Raw genomic sequence first — 20,831 nt, 5'->3', positions numbered from 1 at the left:
TGAAGAGTTCCATGCTATATATGATTAATTCTGTTTGAGCCTTGATTTTCTGGGATGATCAGGGTCTTTGTTTACAGATATTCCCCTTTGCAGAAAGTAATATCAAAGGTATTTGGATTACATATGTTTGGTTCCATTGCAACCTCCTTCTCCAAAACAGCTTCCCCATGCTCCACAGTAATTATGAAACTGCAATTGCACATAACTGTTGTAATATTTAAGAACATAAGAACATAAGAACAGCCCTGCTGGATCAGGCCCAAGGCCCATCTAGTCCAGCATCCTGTTTCGCACAGTGGCCCACCAGATGCCGCTGGAAGCCACAGACAGGAGTTGAGGGCATGACCTCTCTCCTGCCATTACTCCCCTGCAACTGGTACTCAGAGGCATCCTGCCTTTGAGGCTGGAGGTGGCCCACAGCCCTGCAACTAGTAGCCAGTGATAGACCTCTCCTCCATGAAGTCATGTACATGTTCCTGCCAGAAATCAAGAACACTGGCAGCATACTACCATTGCTACACAGATGGACCTCGGCACGCATGGTCCCAGCAATCACATTTTTGCATCTTTGCAGTCAGGCAATTAACACCCAATCTCGGTATACCTGAGGGGGGAGGAAAGGTTTACAAAGGGTTAATTTTTATGTATCCATGGTTTGGGGATGGCCAGAAATTACCTCCAAGGTCATTTTTAGCCACCATTTTGATGAAAGGAGCCATTTTGTGGCTCAATTGTATGAAAAAGGATCCCCCCATTTTTTGTGGAAAAATAAGGGAAGATAGCATTTTGGGGTCATTGCTAGACAGCTAGGGACCTACAGAGCATGATAGAGCACCCCCCTCCCAATTTCCACTGTTTTAAACCCTTTTTCATGTGTGTTTTGCCCTACAGGAACCTAACCCCCCCCGCAATCACCACAGGCCTAATGCCCCATTATCCATGGTTTCGTTACCCGCAGAAATTGGTGGGAACAAAATCCCTGCAGATAACGGGGTCCACCTGTAATAACTTTTCAAAGCAAAATAATGTATCTATAAAAGTTTTAAGCATCCCCTCACAGTCCAATCCTTGACAATAATCTAATCATGTCTGCATATTAAACTCCAAATTAGACTAATATAATACAGAAAAACAGCAACACTAAGCTGTACTTCAGGAAAAGTGCAAGTTATGATTTGTGATGTAACCAGTTCTAAGAACCTCTACAATTGTATAGTTAATTTGATCAGATATGCAGTATTCCTCAGACCTTGCTATCTTTAGTACAGGAGCATTAAAAAAAATCAGAAATAATGATTTAGAGCTTGAGATGCCTTGTCTTAGACAGCCTGTCTATGTCCAGTTATAACTATCTATAGTGTCTCAAACAAAGGAAAAATAATTGGAATGCCCTGGAGAATTAAACACACACACACACAGAGAGATTCCTTCCAGACTAGTGAAGCATCAGATTGAAAATTAATCATATAATGCCACTCATTTTTATGAAGGCAGATCTGGTATAGGGAAGGGATAGCAGTAGGGAAGAATGAATATTGATCTGCTACAGTACAGCAGCTTCTATGTTCCTAAGGGAATTCCTGTAGAACAATATAGGGTTACATTATGTGGCTTTGTCCTGTGTCTACTAATCCATCAGAAAAAGCAAAAAGATATATGGAGGCTGGTTCTATCATATGACTGTATATTTAACATTTGATCTTTCTATTTGCCACCAGCTCTAGAGCTATTTGTGCACAAAGCCTCCATTAGTTTTCTCTACCAGTTTCAGCACTATCATATCTTATTTATTTATTTATTTATTAGATTTATATACCGCCCTTCCAAAATGGCCCAGGGCGGTTCACAGCATGATAAAAACAATTAAAACAAATTAACAATTAAAATCAAACTATTAAAACACAATAAAACCAATAAAACAGCTAAAAGCCCTGAAAATCAGGGCAACAATTTAAAACAGTTAAAACAATAAGTTAAAACAGTAAAACAATCTTTCAGCTTTTCAGCAATATTCCATTTACTACACTAGAATATGAAAACTTCAGCTTCTTCAAAGGAACAAGAAATATGGCATAAACAACCGTGCATGGAATCCCACTGGATTAAGCACTGCGCTCAGGATATAATACCTGATGTACACACATAAACACAGCAAAAGATAAAAAGAGCTGAAGAAACAAATGGGGGGAAAAGAAAACGTTAAATATTAATGATGAGAACCTTTGGAGAGTTAACAATATTGTTAATGACATTAACAATATTGTTAATGAATTAGTATGTTCATATGGTGAAAAGCAAAACAATTTTTTAAAAATTTCCTTTGACACAAAGGGAATAGAGAATAACTTTGTTATCAACTGACTATAGTGTTTTCATAGTCATTAAACAATGGACAGTAAAGCCTATATCTACTATTTAAAATAACTCTGGCTTTGTATTTGTTGCTGAATTTATGAACTGTCACTGTTTATGCTCTAGATGAATGCTCTAGGTAAAGCACAAACAAAAAGCAGGTAGAAAGCAGAGAATGCACATATACTTGTCTCCCTCACATCAACCTTGTTAGCTTGCATCTAGTTGCTTTGGAAACGCCTCTTCATGGTGTCTGATCATAAAGCTGGAACTAACTAAAATCTTCATGTGGGTCAGAGGGCAAGCAAGACTTCTGTGTGAGCCCCTGTTCATGAAAGCTGTTGCAAGAAGCTGGAGTAAACACTTTTGAATAATAATCAGAATACAACAGAAGTCCCTCTGTTACCATCACCAGCCTCTGAGAAGGAACTGTGTTAATCTGCTAACTGAACAAGTGAAGCTCCATAACTGGGCTTTTTTTTAATCGTCATTCTGCGAAGGAGATTTTTAAATACTAAATTACAACAGTGTAAGATGTAAATCTTGCATACTTTGTTGAGCTGTTACATTAAGATTAACCACCTTTTCCATTATAAACTTTAGTTTTCTATTCTCATTGAATGCCACACTATTCAACTGATCTACAACAAATGCTTTTTTTTTTTTGTAACTCAAAGCTATCTGCTGTGAGGAGTAGGGTTGGGTTTAAACTCAAATCCAAGGAAAATGTATATGCTATCAATTCCTCCTGTCCAACATGCCTTGTGAATTAATTGTTACACTTACCAGAAGTGATATCTGCCCTTCTTTCACAATATTTAAGATGCTTTTATTTTTTTTCACATCATCATTCTTTTCTTCTGGACCTCCTGAGCTGCTCCAGTTCATATTGCTGTTCATTTCATCATGTTTGTTTTCTGTCACTCCTGCCTGGAGATGAAAAGTCCTTAACTGACAATTAGGCATGGTCTTCTCGGTTTTATCAACAAACGTCCTATTGAGAAAGCCCTTGGTCTGGGCTTCAGGTTCGTGGACAGGACCACATTTGACTAGCGGCTGGGGAAACTCTAATTCTTCAGCTAAATGCTTATGCTGATCAGGAACAATGGGCTGTGCTTTTCTCAACTGAGAGTTTTTCACAGGGGACAGAACACAGAACTGTGTCATTCCTGCTGGTGCCTTCTCTGAGTTCCCTGTAGGGCACATCTTGCCACTGAGACCATTCAGCGTCGAGTACACACTTAAAATCCTTTTCTCTGGAGCTGCCTTGGTAAAAGCAGCAAGCTGCTGGCTTGATTTAATATAAGGCACATCCAAAATTTCATCCATGTCCAGGTCATAGTGCTCCAACTCACCAAGCAGAACTCCAGGTTCAACACATTTAGTTTTCAGGGTCTCTCCATTCCCCGAATTCTGATCACCATTCTGAGCTACAGGTTGAGAGTCACTACCTTTCTGATATTCCATCTTCTGGTTCTTTTGGTCGTCACTTTCATTGTTTTCAGAGCTTTCTGGTTGGTGCTTAAGCGGGGAAACCCTCTTCACTGGTCTAAACTTACTGTACATATCTGCAATCCCAGTTGGTTTTTGTGCATTTCCAAGAAGTGTTGAAACTCCTGAACTCCAGTTGGTGTTAGAAACTAGAGGGCACAAGAAATACAACTTAAAATGAACTCAGTTCCATCATCAGCTGTGCATCTATGCTTTTTACCCTGCATATTTTGAAAAGAGCATGTCCTGGAAATATAATTTCCTATAATTTACCCCTGCTAACTGAGCACAGAGACACCTTTTAAAGTGGCGATTCTCTTTTATTTAGCAGGGGGGAGAGCAACTGTCCCTATCCAACCCCAGCACAGCATCCCTCCAGTGGCTGTTGCTGGTATCTGCCTTATGTTTCTTTTTAGATTGTGAATCCTTTGGGGACAGGGGGCCATCTTATTTATGTATTTTTTCTTTTTCTATGTAAACCACTTAGAGAACTTTGGCTGAGGAGTGGTATATAAATATTCTTAGTAGTAGTAGTAGCAGTATAATTAGAGTCCTGTGAAAATAGGTTTTATAACATATTTTGTATTGTAATGTCCAGTCATTAGACACACAAAACTGTAAAGATGATTTAGATTTGAGTTTATAAAAATTAAGCAATAATGTCTATCAGAAAGATGAAGAACAGTATGAAAAAATATAAACCAAATTAAATCTACATTTTAATCTTGTGCTTAATGAGAATAATGAGAAAACACTTGCAGCCTTCTTCTCTAGGTTTAGAGTCTCAGGGCCCAAAAACATATTACATGGAAAGTGTGTGTGTGTGTGTGTGTGTGTGTGTGTGTGTGTATGTAAATGATAAACAAATAAATACAATCTGTGATTGGATCTCCTGATGATGATGATGATTTAACTGAAATGAAGCTACAGAGATAAAAATTTGTCAGTTTCTGAATTTGTTTGCAGCAGTGGCAGAGGACTGGTGACTGTTGAGCCTTCCCCCCTACCTCCCAATGCAATTTTCCTGATAAACATCATCCTTCTTCTCCAGGTTGCTGCTTGCCCTCAAAGGGGAAAAACTGCATATTTTCCCCATGGGGCAATCAGCAGCAGGGGTGCAGGAAAGAGATTTGAAAAATGGCATAATAAGAGTTGGAATTTCTCCTCCCTGCTGCTGCTGTTGCAAGCAACTACTTAGTTCCCTGCAGCTGCATTTCAGTTTTTAAAAGTTTGGTGATCCAATCAGATCTCCAGCATAAGATAGAGCACAGCCCTGAGAGTCATATGGTCTATGTAATGCAGATGGATTCATGTTATCCTAGGTACAAGTTGCTTTTGTCAAAGTTTATTTTATTTAGTAAGGAGAAACCGATAAACATTGAGGCAATTCTCACGATTGCCCAAAAGTGGGCTAAGGGAGCCTAGCCCTCTTTTGGGTGATCGTGTGCTGCAACGGGAGCTGTGTGGTTCCTGGCAGTTAACCGCCCTAAATACTCCTCCCCTAAGATGAGGTGAATGGAGCGAGTGCTCAGTTAACCTCCTCTTTTTGCTCGTGTGTTGCCGTGGCGTGTGCCAACACACAAGTAGACCCCCGACCAGGAGGCTGCAAGCAGCCTCCTGGGCTCGGGGGTCTCTCAAAATGCCCAGTGCAAGCAGCCTCCTGGGCTTGGGGGTCTCTCCAGGATGCCCCTCACGCTCACACAGGGTATCTTTGAACTTCTGGGGGCTGCACGGCCCCCAGTCCCTGCAGCCCCCACCGGCTCTGTGTGTGGGTGGCTGATTCGGCTACCAGCTTGATTGTCTGTCGGGAGAGCAAGCTAAGCCCGCTCTCCCCACAAACCCCCTTCCTGCGAGTCTTACTGATTGTGAGACTCACCTCATTGTCTGCTTAATTATGCAGGTCACTTCTAAGATACAGCATTAGCACTCTCTTAGTGCTTCAAATTAGTGGAGGTACTAAGTAAATTGCTTTAGTTGTAGTTACTCTACACTCACCTTCAGAGTTCTAAGCAACACAATGTTTAAAAAGCAGCTGTACTAACATTGTTATCACTACCGTAAAAAAGTACATTATGAAAAGAACAGAAAAGGGTTTATTTGACTTATTACCTGGATATCTTCAGAAGCTTTTGGAATGATATTGCTCGGATAATTATTTATTATTCCAACAACAACATTCAGCTTACAAGTTCAATACAAAAATCTCATTGCACAGATTTATTTATGTATTGTATACAATCCTGGGTTCAAAGGGTGACACTTTTATGTTGGTTTTATTTACATGTGAAATTTTTTCCAAGTGATAGAGGGAAATGGATACCACATGTTTCACAGCTGTTTTATTCTGACAGGAACTTTTAAAGATTTTGCATGAAAACAAATTCTATACGAGCCTTAGGAAAACACATTTGACCGAGGGGTCTAGACAGTGACATGGCATCAACATTTTGTTTGTCATCACCTTCCTTTTACCAAGACTGCTGTTTGCTTTTTTAAAGTTGAATGGGTTTTTCATTTGCTAGAGTAACTCCAAAATATATGCTACACACATTTCTGCTGGGATGGGATAGTTTGGACATATACAGCATTAGAATGGTCATGACTTTAGCTAGAGATATAAAAGGTTTCCAGGAACCTTGAAGGCAAGGAAGAAATGTTCTTTTCTTCTTGTTTGCTGGCAGAAAAAAGCAAAATTTGAAGATTAGCTGGCATTTGCAGTGTTGATGCATCTATTATTTCAAAATTTGGGCCTATGCTTTAGGATGAAGATTAATACATAAAATGCATTTGCTCTGACATGCAGATTTTTGTTGTTTTTTTTAAAAAAAACTTTTATTTGCAGAGTTGAAAACTTAATGGATATTTGGGTTATTTATTTATTGTATTTCCTCTATTTAGATTTTATATCTTGATGTGAACTAAGAGCTTGAGGTTAAAATGATATCATTTTATCTTAACAGCAATCTTGTGAGGTAAGTTACACTGAGAGACAATGACTTTTATATCTGTGAACATATTTGGCTCCAAATAACCCAAAATGAACAATCCACACAGCCCCGCTGCAGTGTGTACAGGAGAGCATTCCCACCATATGCTTCTGTGTGAAAGGACTCCCTAGCAGCTCCAAGGGCCCCTCAAAGAAAACAGGGCCTTGCTGCATTCCAGCACTATCGTGGAAAGTGCACAGGCATTTCAGTGCTTTACCCACAGAGTTCTCTTTGCACAAGCCCAGTGACTTCCCTAAGGCCAGCCAGTCAGCCATTGAGTATGCCAGTTATAACTCTTGTCTTTAACTGAAATTCCAATGAAAATGCAGTCTCTTGAACAAGGGACCTCCTGGGAGAGTGCCTTCCCACTTGAATCACTGCCTTTCTACTGCAGACCATGCACCTTTTGGTCCCAAGTATCCTCAATAGCCTTTGCCTTGCTTCACCTTCCTTTTGCATGAACAGACATTACCCACTCCTATATAATGTCCTTCTCCTATCTGCAGGCTTTATGTATGCCACAAAGCATACTTTAAACATTACTCCAGACTCCAATCTTTCCATTCTTTATTGCTACTGCCTTGCTCCAAGAAAATGCTTGAACTTTTCCTGCCCAGGCATTGCCAATGTTCAGACCTACTATATTTTTTTCTGAAGGGCCCCTGTTGCCTTTAAAAGCTTCATGAGGAAGAGAAGTTCAGCTGGAGAAACCTTCTCCATCATCTTAGCTCCAACTGACAAAAGTTCATCTTCTGAATTCCTATTTGTCAAAAAGCTGCTTGTCCCAAAGCACAGGTGGTCTTCTAGAGGAAAAATATTGATCATCCTGCAAAATAGACTTTTTGCGCCCCCACCCGCCCCGTCATTGCTGCTGCTGCTACTACTACTATTTATATATCCCTTTTCAACAAAAAAGTTCTCATGTAGAAGAAGGTATGAGTAGGAGTATGATGGCAAGCCCTTGCATCCCTCTTGGCTAGGAAAACTAGTCTGAACTCTTTGCTGCCTAAAGTTATTAATGCCTCATTCAGGGAGGGTGGGGTGCGGGAGAGCTTTAAATAATCTAGCCCCTAGCTTCAATATCTATTCCCTGGCCAATTACCTTCTTGTTTCCAAATTTCCCATCTGGGCAAGTTATTGAGTGAGAAGTCACACACCAGGTCCTTTCATATGTGGATTCCTTTCGCTTTCTACACCCCTTCCAGTCTCATTAAACTGGCACACTGTGACAAGGCTTGTGGCCATAACAGCAACAGACTGATGGATCTGAATCCTGTCAGATCTTTTGGCAGATTTTGATACTGTTGATCTTGAGAAGCTGATAACATTATAATCTTTAATATCTTACAAATGAAAACAGGGAAATGCTTGCACTCTTATAATACTCTTCTTCACAAACCAGGATGTCCCTCTCTACTATTAGACTTTTAGATATAGCTTCTTCTCTGTCTGCTCTATTCATTTATTCTAAAGAAGTCTGGTCTGCATTGGCTTCTGCAGCAGATGTATTAGCAAACTGACTTTAACAGTTTACTTTTTTCAAACATAAGAATGTTTAATACAATGTCCAAAATGACAATAGATCTGGTTGTACTTATAGAACAGTTGCAACCAGATCTATTGTTATAGAACATCCAACAACATTTACTATCTGGATAGACAATTATGGGAGAGATGGAATGGAAGTTAATGCACATGAGCAAACATGTGCACACAGGAAAAACTTTTTAAATCAGCATTACCTAAATGGCAAATTGGAACCGAATGAGATGGATCTGGTTTTACTAGGGGCAGACATCAGAAAATAGGGACTGTCCCTGAAAAATAAAGGCAGTTGGAGCAAGGATCTGGCAGCAAAGAGTAGAAATCTCTCTCTCCCTCTCTCTCTCCAGAACATTTTATGCTTCCTCTAATTTCTGGAAGGAAATGGTGGTCCCAGATGGTTGTGATGGGCAAATGCTCTCTGTCCGCCTGGTAAGTGCTTGCCATCATTCTCTGGGAGTTTCCCCAGGTTTTCATTCTGTGACTTATCTTGTTCAACATGCAGAAGCCCAATGCTGGAGATCATGCTGAAACATCAAGTCCAAATCTCTGAGTTGGTGGAGCGGGGGGCACTAATGATTTCCCTGGTTGTGTGTGTGTGTGATATTTGTGTATATAAGGGCTGAGCTGAATGGGGAAAATATGTTGCAAACGTTGTAATCAGTATTAAAACGTGTTGATTTTTAGCAATCAGCTAATTTTTTTTACCATTTTAGCAATGTTTTGGCTAATCCTTCAAAAGGGGGGTACAAAATGCCACTAAGGAAGGGCTGCTATGGGTTATGTTTGCCATCAGTGACATCAGCACATAGTCACATCTGAATGCTTAAAAAAATATTGAAGTCATCCTGGTCACGATGCAATTCCTAATGGGCTAGGGTGAAATATTTGACTCATCTATAAAGCACTGCCCCCACTCTAATCAGGCCGTGCTTGCCTTCAGTAATACTAACCTGCAACCTAATCTGATTGAGTATATAAGGCTGAGATGCCTTTTGTTAGTACAGAGCAGGCTGGAACCAGTGTCTGTCTGAGAGGGGAGGCCCTCTGGAGGGTAAGACTGTTGTCAGTGCTGCACCAGAGTTACTGACACTTTCTCTCTCTTTTCCAAGTTTTAGTAGCTAAGCCCAGACAATTGGGACTCATGATGAACAGGCACTTAGACAACCTGCTACTGCCTGCCTGCTTTTGCACTACAGTTCCTAAGAAACGTAGTAAAAACATGCATGTGCCAGAAATAATGAGTCAAGATAGAACTTTAAGAAAAAAGTACATATTTTCGCTCTTTGTGTAGAAAACATGTAATTAGTGCCACAAATATGATGAGAGCAGTTTTCCACATCACTCGCCTTCACCATGTACATCAGGAGCAGCTTATCCTAATGAGCCAGGGAAGCACCACAGGAGGCACAGTTGCCTCTCTTTCTTGGAGCTCCTTTAGATCCTCTCTCTTGTTAGTAGGGATGTGCATGAATCCATTGTTTCTATTCGATTTTTACCCGAATCAAATCACCCTCAATTTGTTTTGGGTCTGAATCTGGCCAGCTAGCACAGGAGTGATTTGTTTTGTCCACAAATCTCCCAAAACAGGTAGAGTCGGGTAAAAATCATTTTGTACCCCAATCAATTTGCACAAACAGCAAGTGCAGGAAGTGATTCTCTCAGCAGCAGAAAGGGGGTGGAAAAAATATTCTCTTCTCTTTTCCTCAATCAGGAAAGCAGGAACTTATTTATGTATTATTTCTCTATGCGAACCACTTTGGGACCTTTTGTTGAAAAGCGGTATATAAATATTTGTTGTTGTGGTTGCTTGCTCTGTCCCAAAAGCCTCCTCCCACAAATAACACCTGCTTCTTTACTGGGGAGGGGTTATTTTTTTTCCTACCTTCTGTGTGTGCACTACAGTGCTATAGATAGCACCACGTGCGGCACACACAGCATAATCAATAGACCATCCCCAGCACCACACCCCCTAAACTGCTTCCTCTCCCCTCCCCCCAAACAGAGCTCGGGCTTTAATTTAAAACCCCCAAGATGTCATGTCCTACTGATCCAGATAAAATTCATTAAAAGTTGCCTGATTGTTTTGTGGGTTGAGTGGTAGGTAGTACCACCCTACCCACTTTGGTGTCCCTAGGAGCTACCCATGGAGGACAATGGGGTGGTTCAAGTTCCTCATTGTTCCCTATGAGTGAACCACTCAAACTGGTTTGAGTTGGTTTGTCAAACCGAATGGTCAGCTGGTCAGTTCAAATGAACCAGTTCACAAACCCCATGGTCCAGTTCAAACTCTAACTGGACTGTGAAAAACGGTCTGTGTACACCCCAAGCTTGTTCCCACTCTCCTCTTCCTGCCTTCGCTGCCATGTTCTGCCTTGACTCCACTGCCACCATCTTAACTCTATGCAAATGGGCTGGTCATTTGACTGGCTTGCCGACAGGCCTGTGCACCTATGGTTAACACAGCAATGAGGGAGGTGAGGCAGAATGAGGCAGCCAGGGTGGGGAGAGGAGAGCAGGAATGAGCCACAGCTCACCACCCCCTTGTTCCAGCCATATAGGAACATAGGAAGCTGCCTTATACTGAGTCAGACCATTGGTCCATCTAGCTCAGTATTGTCTACATAGACTGGCGGCAGCTTCTCCAAGGTTGCAGGCAGGAATCTCTCTCAGCCCTATCTTGGAGAAGCCAGGGAAGGAATGTGGAACCTTCTGCTCTTCCCAGAGCAGCCCTATCCCCTAAGCGGAATATCCTACAATGCTCACACTTCTACCCTGTTTCCCCGAAAGTAAGACCTACCCCGAAAGTAAGACCTAGCAGTAATTTCTGATGTACCTCTAATTGCCCTAGTGCATTTTTGGGGGCTAAAATTAATATAAGACACTGTCTTATTTTCGGGGAAACATGGTAGTTTCCCTTTCATATGCAACCAGGGTGTACTCTGCTTAGCTAAGGGGACAAGTTATGCTTGCTACCACAAGACCAGTTCGCTTCCCACTACTGATGGAAAGAGGAATGCAATTGTTGGCCACAATCCAGCATGCATTCACCTATGCCTAACTCCATTTTTTTTATAGACCATGCACTAGACTGAAGCCATTAATTTAAATTTTCAACTGTGCATAATTTATATATCTTAAACTATTTTCTACTTTCTTCTAAAGCAACTTAACTCTTCCATTCACTCAGTTAATTGTACTGAGTAAAGAATAATTAACTGTGAAATTAGAGATGCTTTCATTCCCTGCCTAATCACTTGCATCAGGATATGTAAAAACTTATTTCTACACTTCTGCTGGAAGCACAATGTGAGTAGGCTGAAGAAAAAAATGAGAAGAGAGGGAGATATTGAAGCTCTTTTCACGATCTGTGAGAAGAACGTTTGTCGGGTCTGCAGGGAGAGCAGGCTCCCCCCACAGACGATCAAAAGTACAGCCCTGGGTGGCCAGATTGGCCGCCCACATGACTGCCGGCTCCGTCACAGAGCCGATGGGGGCTGCAGGGACTGGGGGCCAGGTGGCCCCTGGAAGTCCCAGGATGTCCTGTGTGAGCATGCGGGGCATCCTGGGAGGCTGGCTGCAGCCTCTCAATTGGGGGTCTACTCATGTGTTGCCACGTGCCGTGGTGACACATGAGAGAAAAAAAAGAGGTTAATGGAGTGCTCACTCCGTTAACTTCATTTAAAGGGAAGGGGAATTAGGCAGGCTAGCCGCCTTGGGAGAACCAGGCTTGCCTGTGAGCCCGGTGGTTCCCACGATCACTGGAAAGTGGGCTAAGCTCCCTTAGCCCACTTTCCAGTGATTGTGGAAATAGCCTCACTGTTCTCCTTAAAGTTCTGTGTGTGACTGAGTAAGGGGATGTGACAAATTTGTCATTAATGACTGTGGTAAGAGAATGCAATAGCTCAGTTACAAGCCATATTAATTTTCTACTATATGAAAGATGATACAGAAATAAAATAGTTGCAAAGCCTGAAAGTGCTCTTAAACTCTTTCTAAAAAAGAGAAGCTCCAGATTTCAGACAATCTGAAGAGTTGTCTAGAATTTCTAGACATTTCTGATTCAAAAGTATTAATGACACCACTATTCAATCGAACTATAATGAAGTTTTCAAAGTGAAGTGCAGCTATGTTACTTTCACCAATACAATTTGCTCCACGCTGAAGACAGAAACAAAAGAGCCTTAATCCGATTTACAAAGTGAAAAACAACACTGAATGCACTTTCTGTCGGGGGGGGGGGGGAGGTCTCCAGCTGGTTCTCATCTGTGTGCCATGACTCTTCATTTAGTTTACACTATTAAACTCAAAAACTTTGCTTTCATCTTAACTGCTACAGTATGCCTGAGAGTAGATTCTATCTTGTAGCATCCTTGATAGAATTTCAGAATTTGGCAAAACATCATGCCTCAAACTGGTCATGACCATATGGGTAGTAAATGTATCCAACATTTTTTCATTGGCGCCTACATCATTATGTCTTGTCACTAATGGTTTCTTGGGTTTTTCAGTAAATTCTTGCATACACTGTGGTTTGGAGCTGCTGTGATTAAACCCTGCGTTTATCTGTATACCGCCAAATCCTTTTATGGAACTTGTTTGTCGTTGTTGTTAATGACTTAGCATCTTAAGAAAAAAATGCAGATAAAGGGGAGTTTAAAAAAGAGAAAAGAAACTCATTGTTACCAGAAAGCTATTACACAAACATAGTTTAAAGGGGGGGGGGAGAGACAATAGAAGAAAATTTACCAGGGTGTCCACAAACAAAAAGATCTATAAGTGAGGGCTGCAGAACAGAAATTAAAGTCATACCTGTTCTTTCTTCATTTTGTGTATCACACTTCCTACGTAATTCTGGGATAGTCTTGAGAGAAGTTACTGAATACTGGAAAAGAGGAAAAAAAGAAAACCACATTTGTTCAAAACCCTAAATGGTTCAAAATCCAACCACATTACTAATAAATAATTCCTAACTTTAATGGTGTGAGCTTTGCTGAAGACTAAGAATGGAGTTACTGCACAGGTTCTCTGCCTTCAATATAATGCAGCACTGCTATGCAAGGACACCTGCAATGTGCTGGCATCCTATTTGCATTTCACGCTCATCTGACCCATTGAGGCTAGCAGATTCGTGCACTAGTGTCAAGCCAACAGATGAATTTCCCTAGCAAGGAGGCAAAGCACATCTTGCCAGGGATAAGATGCTGTGACAGCAACTAAGGTGCACGGGTGCAGCAAGGTGGGAAGCACTCACTTCCTATCTAGCAATTTGTCACAGTGTTTTTGTTTTTTAACTTGTGGATATTTCTATCAGAAATAATTCTTTTACCAAAACACAACAAAACAGAAGCAACCGACAAGCCATCTGTAGTAGCAATACAAGTTTAGACAAACCTGGGGCAGCAGGTTTTCAAACAAGAGCTCACTTACTATGGTCAAGCCCACTGTGAGCAAGGCAAACATTTTCTGAGCATAAATCCAGATTATGTTATAGGCTTATGCATAGTCAGTATAAAAGAACAGTAACCTAATTAAATGAGTTTCCAATATTCAATGCTTCACGGTAGAACAAATCAAACTATTTCAAACTGGGTATGAGGGTGCCAATGAAAACTTCACTCCACAGGTTAATACCACCCTGAAGGTATGGTTTTTGTTGGAACTGCTGCAAAAGCAGAAATGGTTAAATACCTCCTCCCCATGTGGTGTAAGCCTGATCACCCCCAGCTGTTACTTAAGGGGCGGGGACAAATGTAGGGAACACTAAACTCTTAATGTACCCACTGTAGTTTGGCTCTTATGCCTTCAAGTATTGTGATTGACTGCATACATGTGTAGCGACATTCTGAATGGAAGGATAGTGGTGAGGTGCATGGTAGAAGTTCTAAGTTACCTTAGCCATAATAAGGAGTTTGATTTTTCAATGTAGATCATTATACACACACACACACACACACACACACACACACACACACACACACACACACACAGAGTTTGGTTTACACATGGCAAGACTCAAATTCCCATCTATGTGTAAAAAACATTATCTGGAATGCAGGGATCTTACAGAAATTATTCCACATAAACACACACAGAAAAATAAGCCAACTTCTCAAGGAGAAAGTGTTATTAAAACAAACATATCTTACTACTTTTGCAAGGGGCACACCTGATGTTGATCAGCAAGCTATTCCTTGGGTTCAGTTTTAAAGCAATGTCATATGTCTGAGTTAGCAGCAATAATTTCTTCATAAACTTGTGGAATGCCTCCTTCACTCATGTGATCCAGGATTGTAAAGAGAATTTTCTCACAAATAAAAACCAGTAGGCAATTGACAGTGCAATGCAATGCATGTTACTCAGAAGTAGAGCCCACTAAATTCAATGGCGCTTGCTCCCAAGTAAGTGTGTTTTGATTTGAACTGAAGCCCTAACAGCAATTACTCTCATAACTGAATGTTATGTGTCCCGAACATGTTTATTAATGTCAACACTTCTCTAATTGCCAAAAGTACTTATACGCCTTTGACAAAAAGTATCTTTTTTCACATTAGTAAGTCAAAATATTAAAAGCAAAATAAATAAGGTCGTTCCCATGACCATTTGGGGCTGGGGGAAAGGCAGGACACTCCCTACCTCTCCCCCCACCCCCACGATCCTGGTCAGTCCTGGGCTTGCCAGGCTGCACACCCACACATCATGAGCATATGAGTGATACCAGAGTAGCGGTGGGAGGGGGGGGGGAGACCCAGATGAGTCCTCTGACATCTCACAATGCACCACACTCCTGGGCGCTCCTTCCACTGGCTCTGTGGAAGCTTAGGCTGCTGGCAGACTGAGCTTCCACATGACTGGGAGGTGAGTAGGAGGATGCATGTGTGCCCTCCTACCTCACTTATAGCCTGGGTACAAAACCAAGTCTACCCAGCAGAGGAGCGCTGGGATTAGGACCAATCCTGGTGGTTCTCACAACCAACTCTACCCAGGCTGGTGCTGCCCTACCCAGGTAGGTCTGGTCATGAGAATGACCTCAGTATTTTAAAGATAATAGCTTGATTCCCAAGAACTGTAAACAGTGTACTACCTGCGGAATAGGCTTTTTGCCCCCCACCCATCACTGTTGCTGCTGCTGCTGCTGCTGCTGCTACTGCTGCTACTACTACTATTTATATTTCCCTTTTCAACAAAAAGGTCCTCAAAGAGGTTTACATAGTAAAATGAATAATAAGGAGAAGATGGTTCCCAAAGGGTTCACACTGTAAAAAGAATCAGAAGGTAGACATCAGCAACAGCCACTGAAGAGATGCTGTGCTAGGGTTGGATTGGGCCAGTTACTCTTCCTTTTCTAGACATAAAGAGATTTACCATTTTGAAAGGTGCCTCCTTGCCCAGTTAGCAAGGGCAATTGTTGACCCCCTAGCACCCCCCCCACCCCAGTTATTCTTGAGGCTTGGAAACTCTTAGGAACGGTGTGAAATATTGCATGGAAAGCAGCAAGCTAGAAGGAAGACTTCTCAGAAATTGTGGATCCTCCTAGTGCATACTGTAAGTGGAATTGTCTTTTAGGTAGGGTTATGCCCATGGTGTAGAGCAGGCTTGCTCAACTTAGGCCCACCAGCTGTTTTTGGACTACAACTCCTATAATCCCTAGCCACAGTGGCTAATAGCCAGGGATTATGGGAGTTGTAAGCCAACATCTGCAGGAGGGCCGAAGTTGAGCAGCCCTGGTGTAGAGCATTTGATATAATGTTGGATTTACTGATGTTGCCAAAACTCCATTTCTAAGCTCAGAAATACAGCCCTGAGGACTCACAATGCTCTCCTCAAATACAAGACAAGGAGATCTTGTATGGGGTTAGGCAGAGAGAGCTGGCTTAGCCTGCTCTCCCTGCAGACGAGTAAGCCTGCAGCCCTGGGTGGCCAAATCAGCCGCCCACATGACTGCTGGCTCTGTTATGGAGCTGGCGAGGGCTGCGGGGATCGGGGGCCGCGTGGCCCCTGGAAGTTCCAGGATGCCCTGTGCAAGTGTGCAGGGCATCCTGGAGAGCATCCCGGTCAGGGGTCTACTCGTGTGTCGCCACGCACGGTGGACGAGCAGAACGCCGAGGTTAACAGAGCACTTGCTCCGTTAACCTCGGCTAAGGGGAGGGGTAGTTTTGGCAGTTTGCTGCCGGGAGCCGCACAGCTCCCTTGGCAGCACATGATCGCCAAAGCGGGCTAGGCTCCTTTAGCCCGCTTTTTGGCGATCGTGAGAATTGCCTCAAGCACTGAGGCTCCTGAATTTCTCTTTGGCTTGGATTTCAATCTGACTCAAATAATAATTTCCTCCCAGCCGTGTCCCTCTCCCACCCACCAGTTCCCATCAATCCTCCAACTACTTCAGCCATTCAATTCCACCAATTATGCTGCACAGTAACATGCTAACTTTTACTGCAGAGAGAATCTTCCTTCCACTTACTATCACAATGCCAGCAAAAGGATGGAATGGAATGGGAGACAAGGGAAGGGGACTGGGAGTATTGGTGGATGGGAAGGAGTATTGGAACTCTTTGGGCGCACAGACTTAATCCAAATTTGGATCAGCACAGAAAAAAACCCTGAGCTGTCATGACTTTTGGGGAAATAACTCAGATTATGTTTGAGCCAAGCCAATTTGAGTTGAGGAGAAGGGCTTGCGTTGAGCTTGGCAGTTTGGCTAACTTTGGCTAAGGCACACAGTGCCTTCACCAAGCATGGCTGAGGACACCCCCCCCACACACACACTCTTCCTTCTTTTGCTCTTTTGGATCAGGAGAGGAAAGTGCTTGGCTTTGCTCTTTGTTGAAAAGTTGAGGTGACCAAGCAGGGGCAATGGAAGCTTGCCTGCGCTGCCTCCCTTTCGCTCCAAAGCAGGAAAGGAGTATAATCGGCTTTCTGGTCTGGCCCTGTGGGGCCAAAGTGCTGCTCTGCGCACCATGGTAATACAAACAACCCACAGTCTCAAAACTTTGGAGCTAGAGAGAGAGTGGGGATTACCACTGGCATCAGTCACTTGACATGTAAGGCTGGCAAAAACTGGAACTGTGTGGATCAGTCCTCTTGCATCACAAAAGATCAGAACCTTTTGAAATTAAGTATGTTGCTGCTACCTATGGAGTTTAATAAATGAGGATGCAGGGAATATATGACAAAAATGTATATGTTGTTTGTGGTATAAACATAGTAATCAGTTTGGTGTTGTGCTTAGAGTGTTGGACTAGGACTGGGGAGACCTGAGTTCAAATCCCCATTCAGCCATGATACTTGCTGGATGACTCTGGGCCAGTCACACATCTCTCAGCCTAACCTACCCCACAGGGTTGTTGTGAGGAGAAACTTAACTATGTACACCGCTCTGGGCTCCTTGGAGGAAGAGCGGGATATAAATGTAAAACAAAACAAACAAAAAAAACCCCAGTGCATTTCTGATTGCAACAGAAAGAGAAGGGATATTCTACAATCTTCTTGAAGTCAGGTGGTGCATGCAGGTTAAACTATTACACAACTGGCAATTCAATTAGGAATAGGCTTTTTATATTCTACTGCAATGTATTTTGTTAGGCAAAGTTTTTCTCTATTATTTCCTTTCTCTTGGAATGACAAACCATTCGATTTTAACAGCATTAAAATGTATTCAGCTCCCTACAAAGAATCTATTAAACATACTATAAACTTGATTGCACTTTTAATGGTGTGTGTTTGATTGCATTAACAGATTTCCTCCTGCTCAATGCCTGTCCCCAAACAAAATATGAACACTTAGAATTTCTGCCATTTCTGTCAATACAATGAACAGGATTTCAGCTGAGAAACTATTAAGCTGCCAAGAAAGAGCATTACTCACTTCTTTTCCAGGCTACTAACAACTCTTCACTTTGCAACTACTTTTTCCCCTTCTTTGGCTCTTATTCTGCTCCATGGAGAATGGCTACTGATCTGCCTTGCAGTTCAGTTTCAAATGAGACTTTACTGTATCTTTTTCATATTATGGAGACATTATACCCCTCATGTAACTGGACACTTTGGCAGAGCTTGGCGCCTAACCATGGAAGAAACACAGAGCAAAAGAAGGGTCAGCACAGAAGGCAGGAATTTATTGAGGCTATTCACAAAATCAAAAACTGTTGTCTACCTGGGTTTGGGATCTTTTGTGTGTGCTCCAAGTTTTCAGTTGTGTGGAAGCAAGGTAGGAGGAAAACCTGGGTAGCTTTTGCTTCTACCTTGCTTCCACACATTCACTTCTACCCAGGTTTTCCTCTTACCTTGCTTCCACACAACCAAAAATGGGAAGCACACACAGCTCCCAAAGCAAGGTAGACCACAGTTTTTGATTGTGTGAATGACCTCAGTATTTTATTTTATTCTATAGGATTTATACACTGCTTTCCATCAAAAACAGCAAAAGGAATGTAAGATAGCTCCTTGTCCTAAAGCAACACAAAGGTGACACATCAACAGCTACTGGGAAGAATGCGTGTGGGACTGAGTAGGGATAGTTGCTCTCTTCCTGCTAAATATAAAGAGAGCCATCTAAAAGTGGTGCCCCTTTGCCCAGCTAACATGAGCAATGTTAGGTTATAGTTTTCCTTTTTCAAGTTACTAGTGACAACAGTGTGCTAGGTGCTGAAATAAATCACCTGGAACAAATTTGGTACAATCTCATCAAAAATAGCCATTTGAAAATAAAAATATTTCAATGGGAGAGCACTGTGCATGATTCATTTTTACTGGAATTGGGTTTTGGCTGGATTGTGCTCTTACAGTCCAAATATCCTAGGCAGGACAAAACTACAGTACAGCAGAAAACTGTGGCAGAGGAGCCAAAGTGTGATACCAGAGGACAAATGAGCAAATGATAGCAGGAGAGATTTTGCAAAAGTCATTGGAATGTCCAGGGGTGGGTGCCACAATGTGGGTGTCACTTTAGGCCCCAGTGTTGTTACTTCTCTGTAAATCTGAATTTGGGGCTTTCAAACAGCACAATAACCAAGTATATTAGAACAAGTTGGTTTAGTTCCAGAAAATGAAGAACACGCAGTGAAGCCAGGTAAGAACTAGCTTTCATTTATTCATAGGACTCTGACAATGACAATGATGTTACATTAGAGAGAGCACCTTTTAAATGAAATAATAAAAACCTATAATCTCACTCAGAAATAAAATTTCTGTAGTGAACCGGTACAAGGAGAGTATGAACAGAAGAAAGCTTGACTAGTCACACCCCCACACCACTATGCTTCCTGGCCACACCCCATGAGGTATCTCCATGTTCAGTGCTTGTCTGCAGACTACAGGTATTGAATGTGTGAGAGTGCTCCCCATGATTAAAACCCTGGCACATTTCCATTTGCCCTTTCATATTCTCCTCAATTTCCTCTAGACAAATTTCTATTTGAAATTTGTTTTTGAAGCCTTTATTTTAAAAGATCCAAAATTTGCAACTATGAAAGACCAAAGCATGACTGAATTAATTACAAATTAATCTTGCCCTTGACAGTGATAGTTGAAAATTAAGGATAATACTTTTTCTATGAGCTGAGCAATTCCTTTAATTCAAACTGGTCATCCACATTTTACAGCACTCATTATTAACACAGGGAATTTGTGGTAGCCGTTTCTTGAACTGACAGTTAAGCTCGTAATTGAGGCACACTGGGAAAGGCAAGAAGAGGTAACCTCTTCTTTGTTTAATACTGCTATAAAATGGGGTCTAGAAATAGGTTCTGGGACACGTCTAATACCCCACAGTGATAAAAGCAAAGTTACACTGAATAAATTATGCTTCTGAGATTGGATCACTGTCTAATGTATTTGCTGTCTCTCCCTTTATTCCCCCTTCCCCACATTCATTAAAAATCTACCAAAGACAATCACAGATTAAGATCCATTTCAAGAGCAAAAAGCTTTGAGTAAAGCTGCTGAAACTTTAATAGGTGAACAATATCTGTAAAGACCAGAGTAAAAATATAAATTCAGCAATCATATGTCTAATTCCCTCACTAATTGGGCATTTAACACATATTTGGTTAGGAGCTTTTATTGGTATTCATAAAATAAAATAACCTATAGTCAAGATCTCATTAGGCACACAGAAATAAGCTGCATCATTAGTTCTTGTAAGAATTGCAAAGTATGCACCATAGAATGATAACATTTTACTGTATTTAGATTCTTCAGGCATACTGCTGGCTTAAATGGATACTGAACCACCACCTCCCTTAGGGAGCTACAATATACTTTCAGAACAGTTAACCTTTGTGGATTCCTGGAGCTGGTTTGAAATAAGGGGGACATAAAATAGAGAAATGTAACAGCAGGATATACAGCAGTGTTGTTTATTCAGGTTGCAATTCAGTTTTATCCCTTAGTTTTTCCCCATTTGGAAATTATAGATATAAAAACATAGGCATTTCCACATTAAGTCAGATAACTGATCTGTCC

The 20,831-nt window shown here is 41.7% G+C and overlaps 1 protein-coding gene across 9 annotated transcripts in view; it reads right to left on the bottom strand.

The window, feature by feature from the left end:
• The window catches only part of SNCAIP (synuclein alpha interacting protein), a 143,275-nt gene that overhangs the window by 41,582 nt on the left and 80,862 nt on the right, over window positions 1-20,831 (bottom strand). For 7 of the 9 annotated variants that reach the window (XR_008317413.1, XR_008317414.1, XM_053301391.1 and 4 more), the window contains 2 exons: window positions 13,185-13,257; window positions 3,139-3,992 (listed from right to left, as the gene is read on the bottom strand). Coding sequence is in view for 7 of the 9 variants with exons in the window: in XM_053301391.1 (XP_053157366.1) it covers window positions 3,139-3,992; window positions 13,185-13,257 (927 nt within the window). In the remaining 2 variants the exon portion in view is untranslated. Of the gene's footprint in view, window positions 1-3,138; window positions 3,993-13,184; window positions 13,258-13,899; window positions 13,999-18,234; window positions 18,267-20,831 lie in introns of those variants that run through there. The other 2 variants (XM_053301396.1, XM_053301397.1) reach the window with 2 other exon arrangements.

The sequence above is a fragment of the Hemicordylus capensis genome, chromosome 2 (assembly GCF_027244095.1).
Source record: "Hemicordylus capensis ecotype Gifberg chromosome 2, rHemCap1.1.pri, whole genome shotgun sequence".
Taxonomy (NCBI): domain Eukaryota; kingdom Metazoa; phylum Chordata; class Lepidosauria; order Squamata; family Cordylidae; genus Hemicordylus; species Hemicordylus capensis.
Note: the sequence above shows the minus strand (reverse complement) of the source record. Positions and strands in the feature narration are given on the sequence as shown.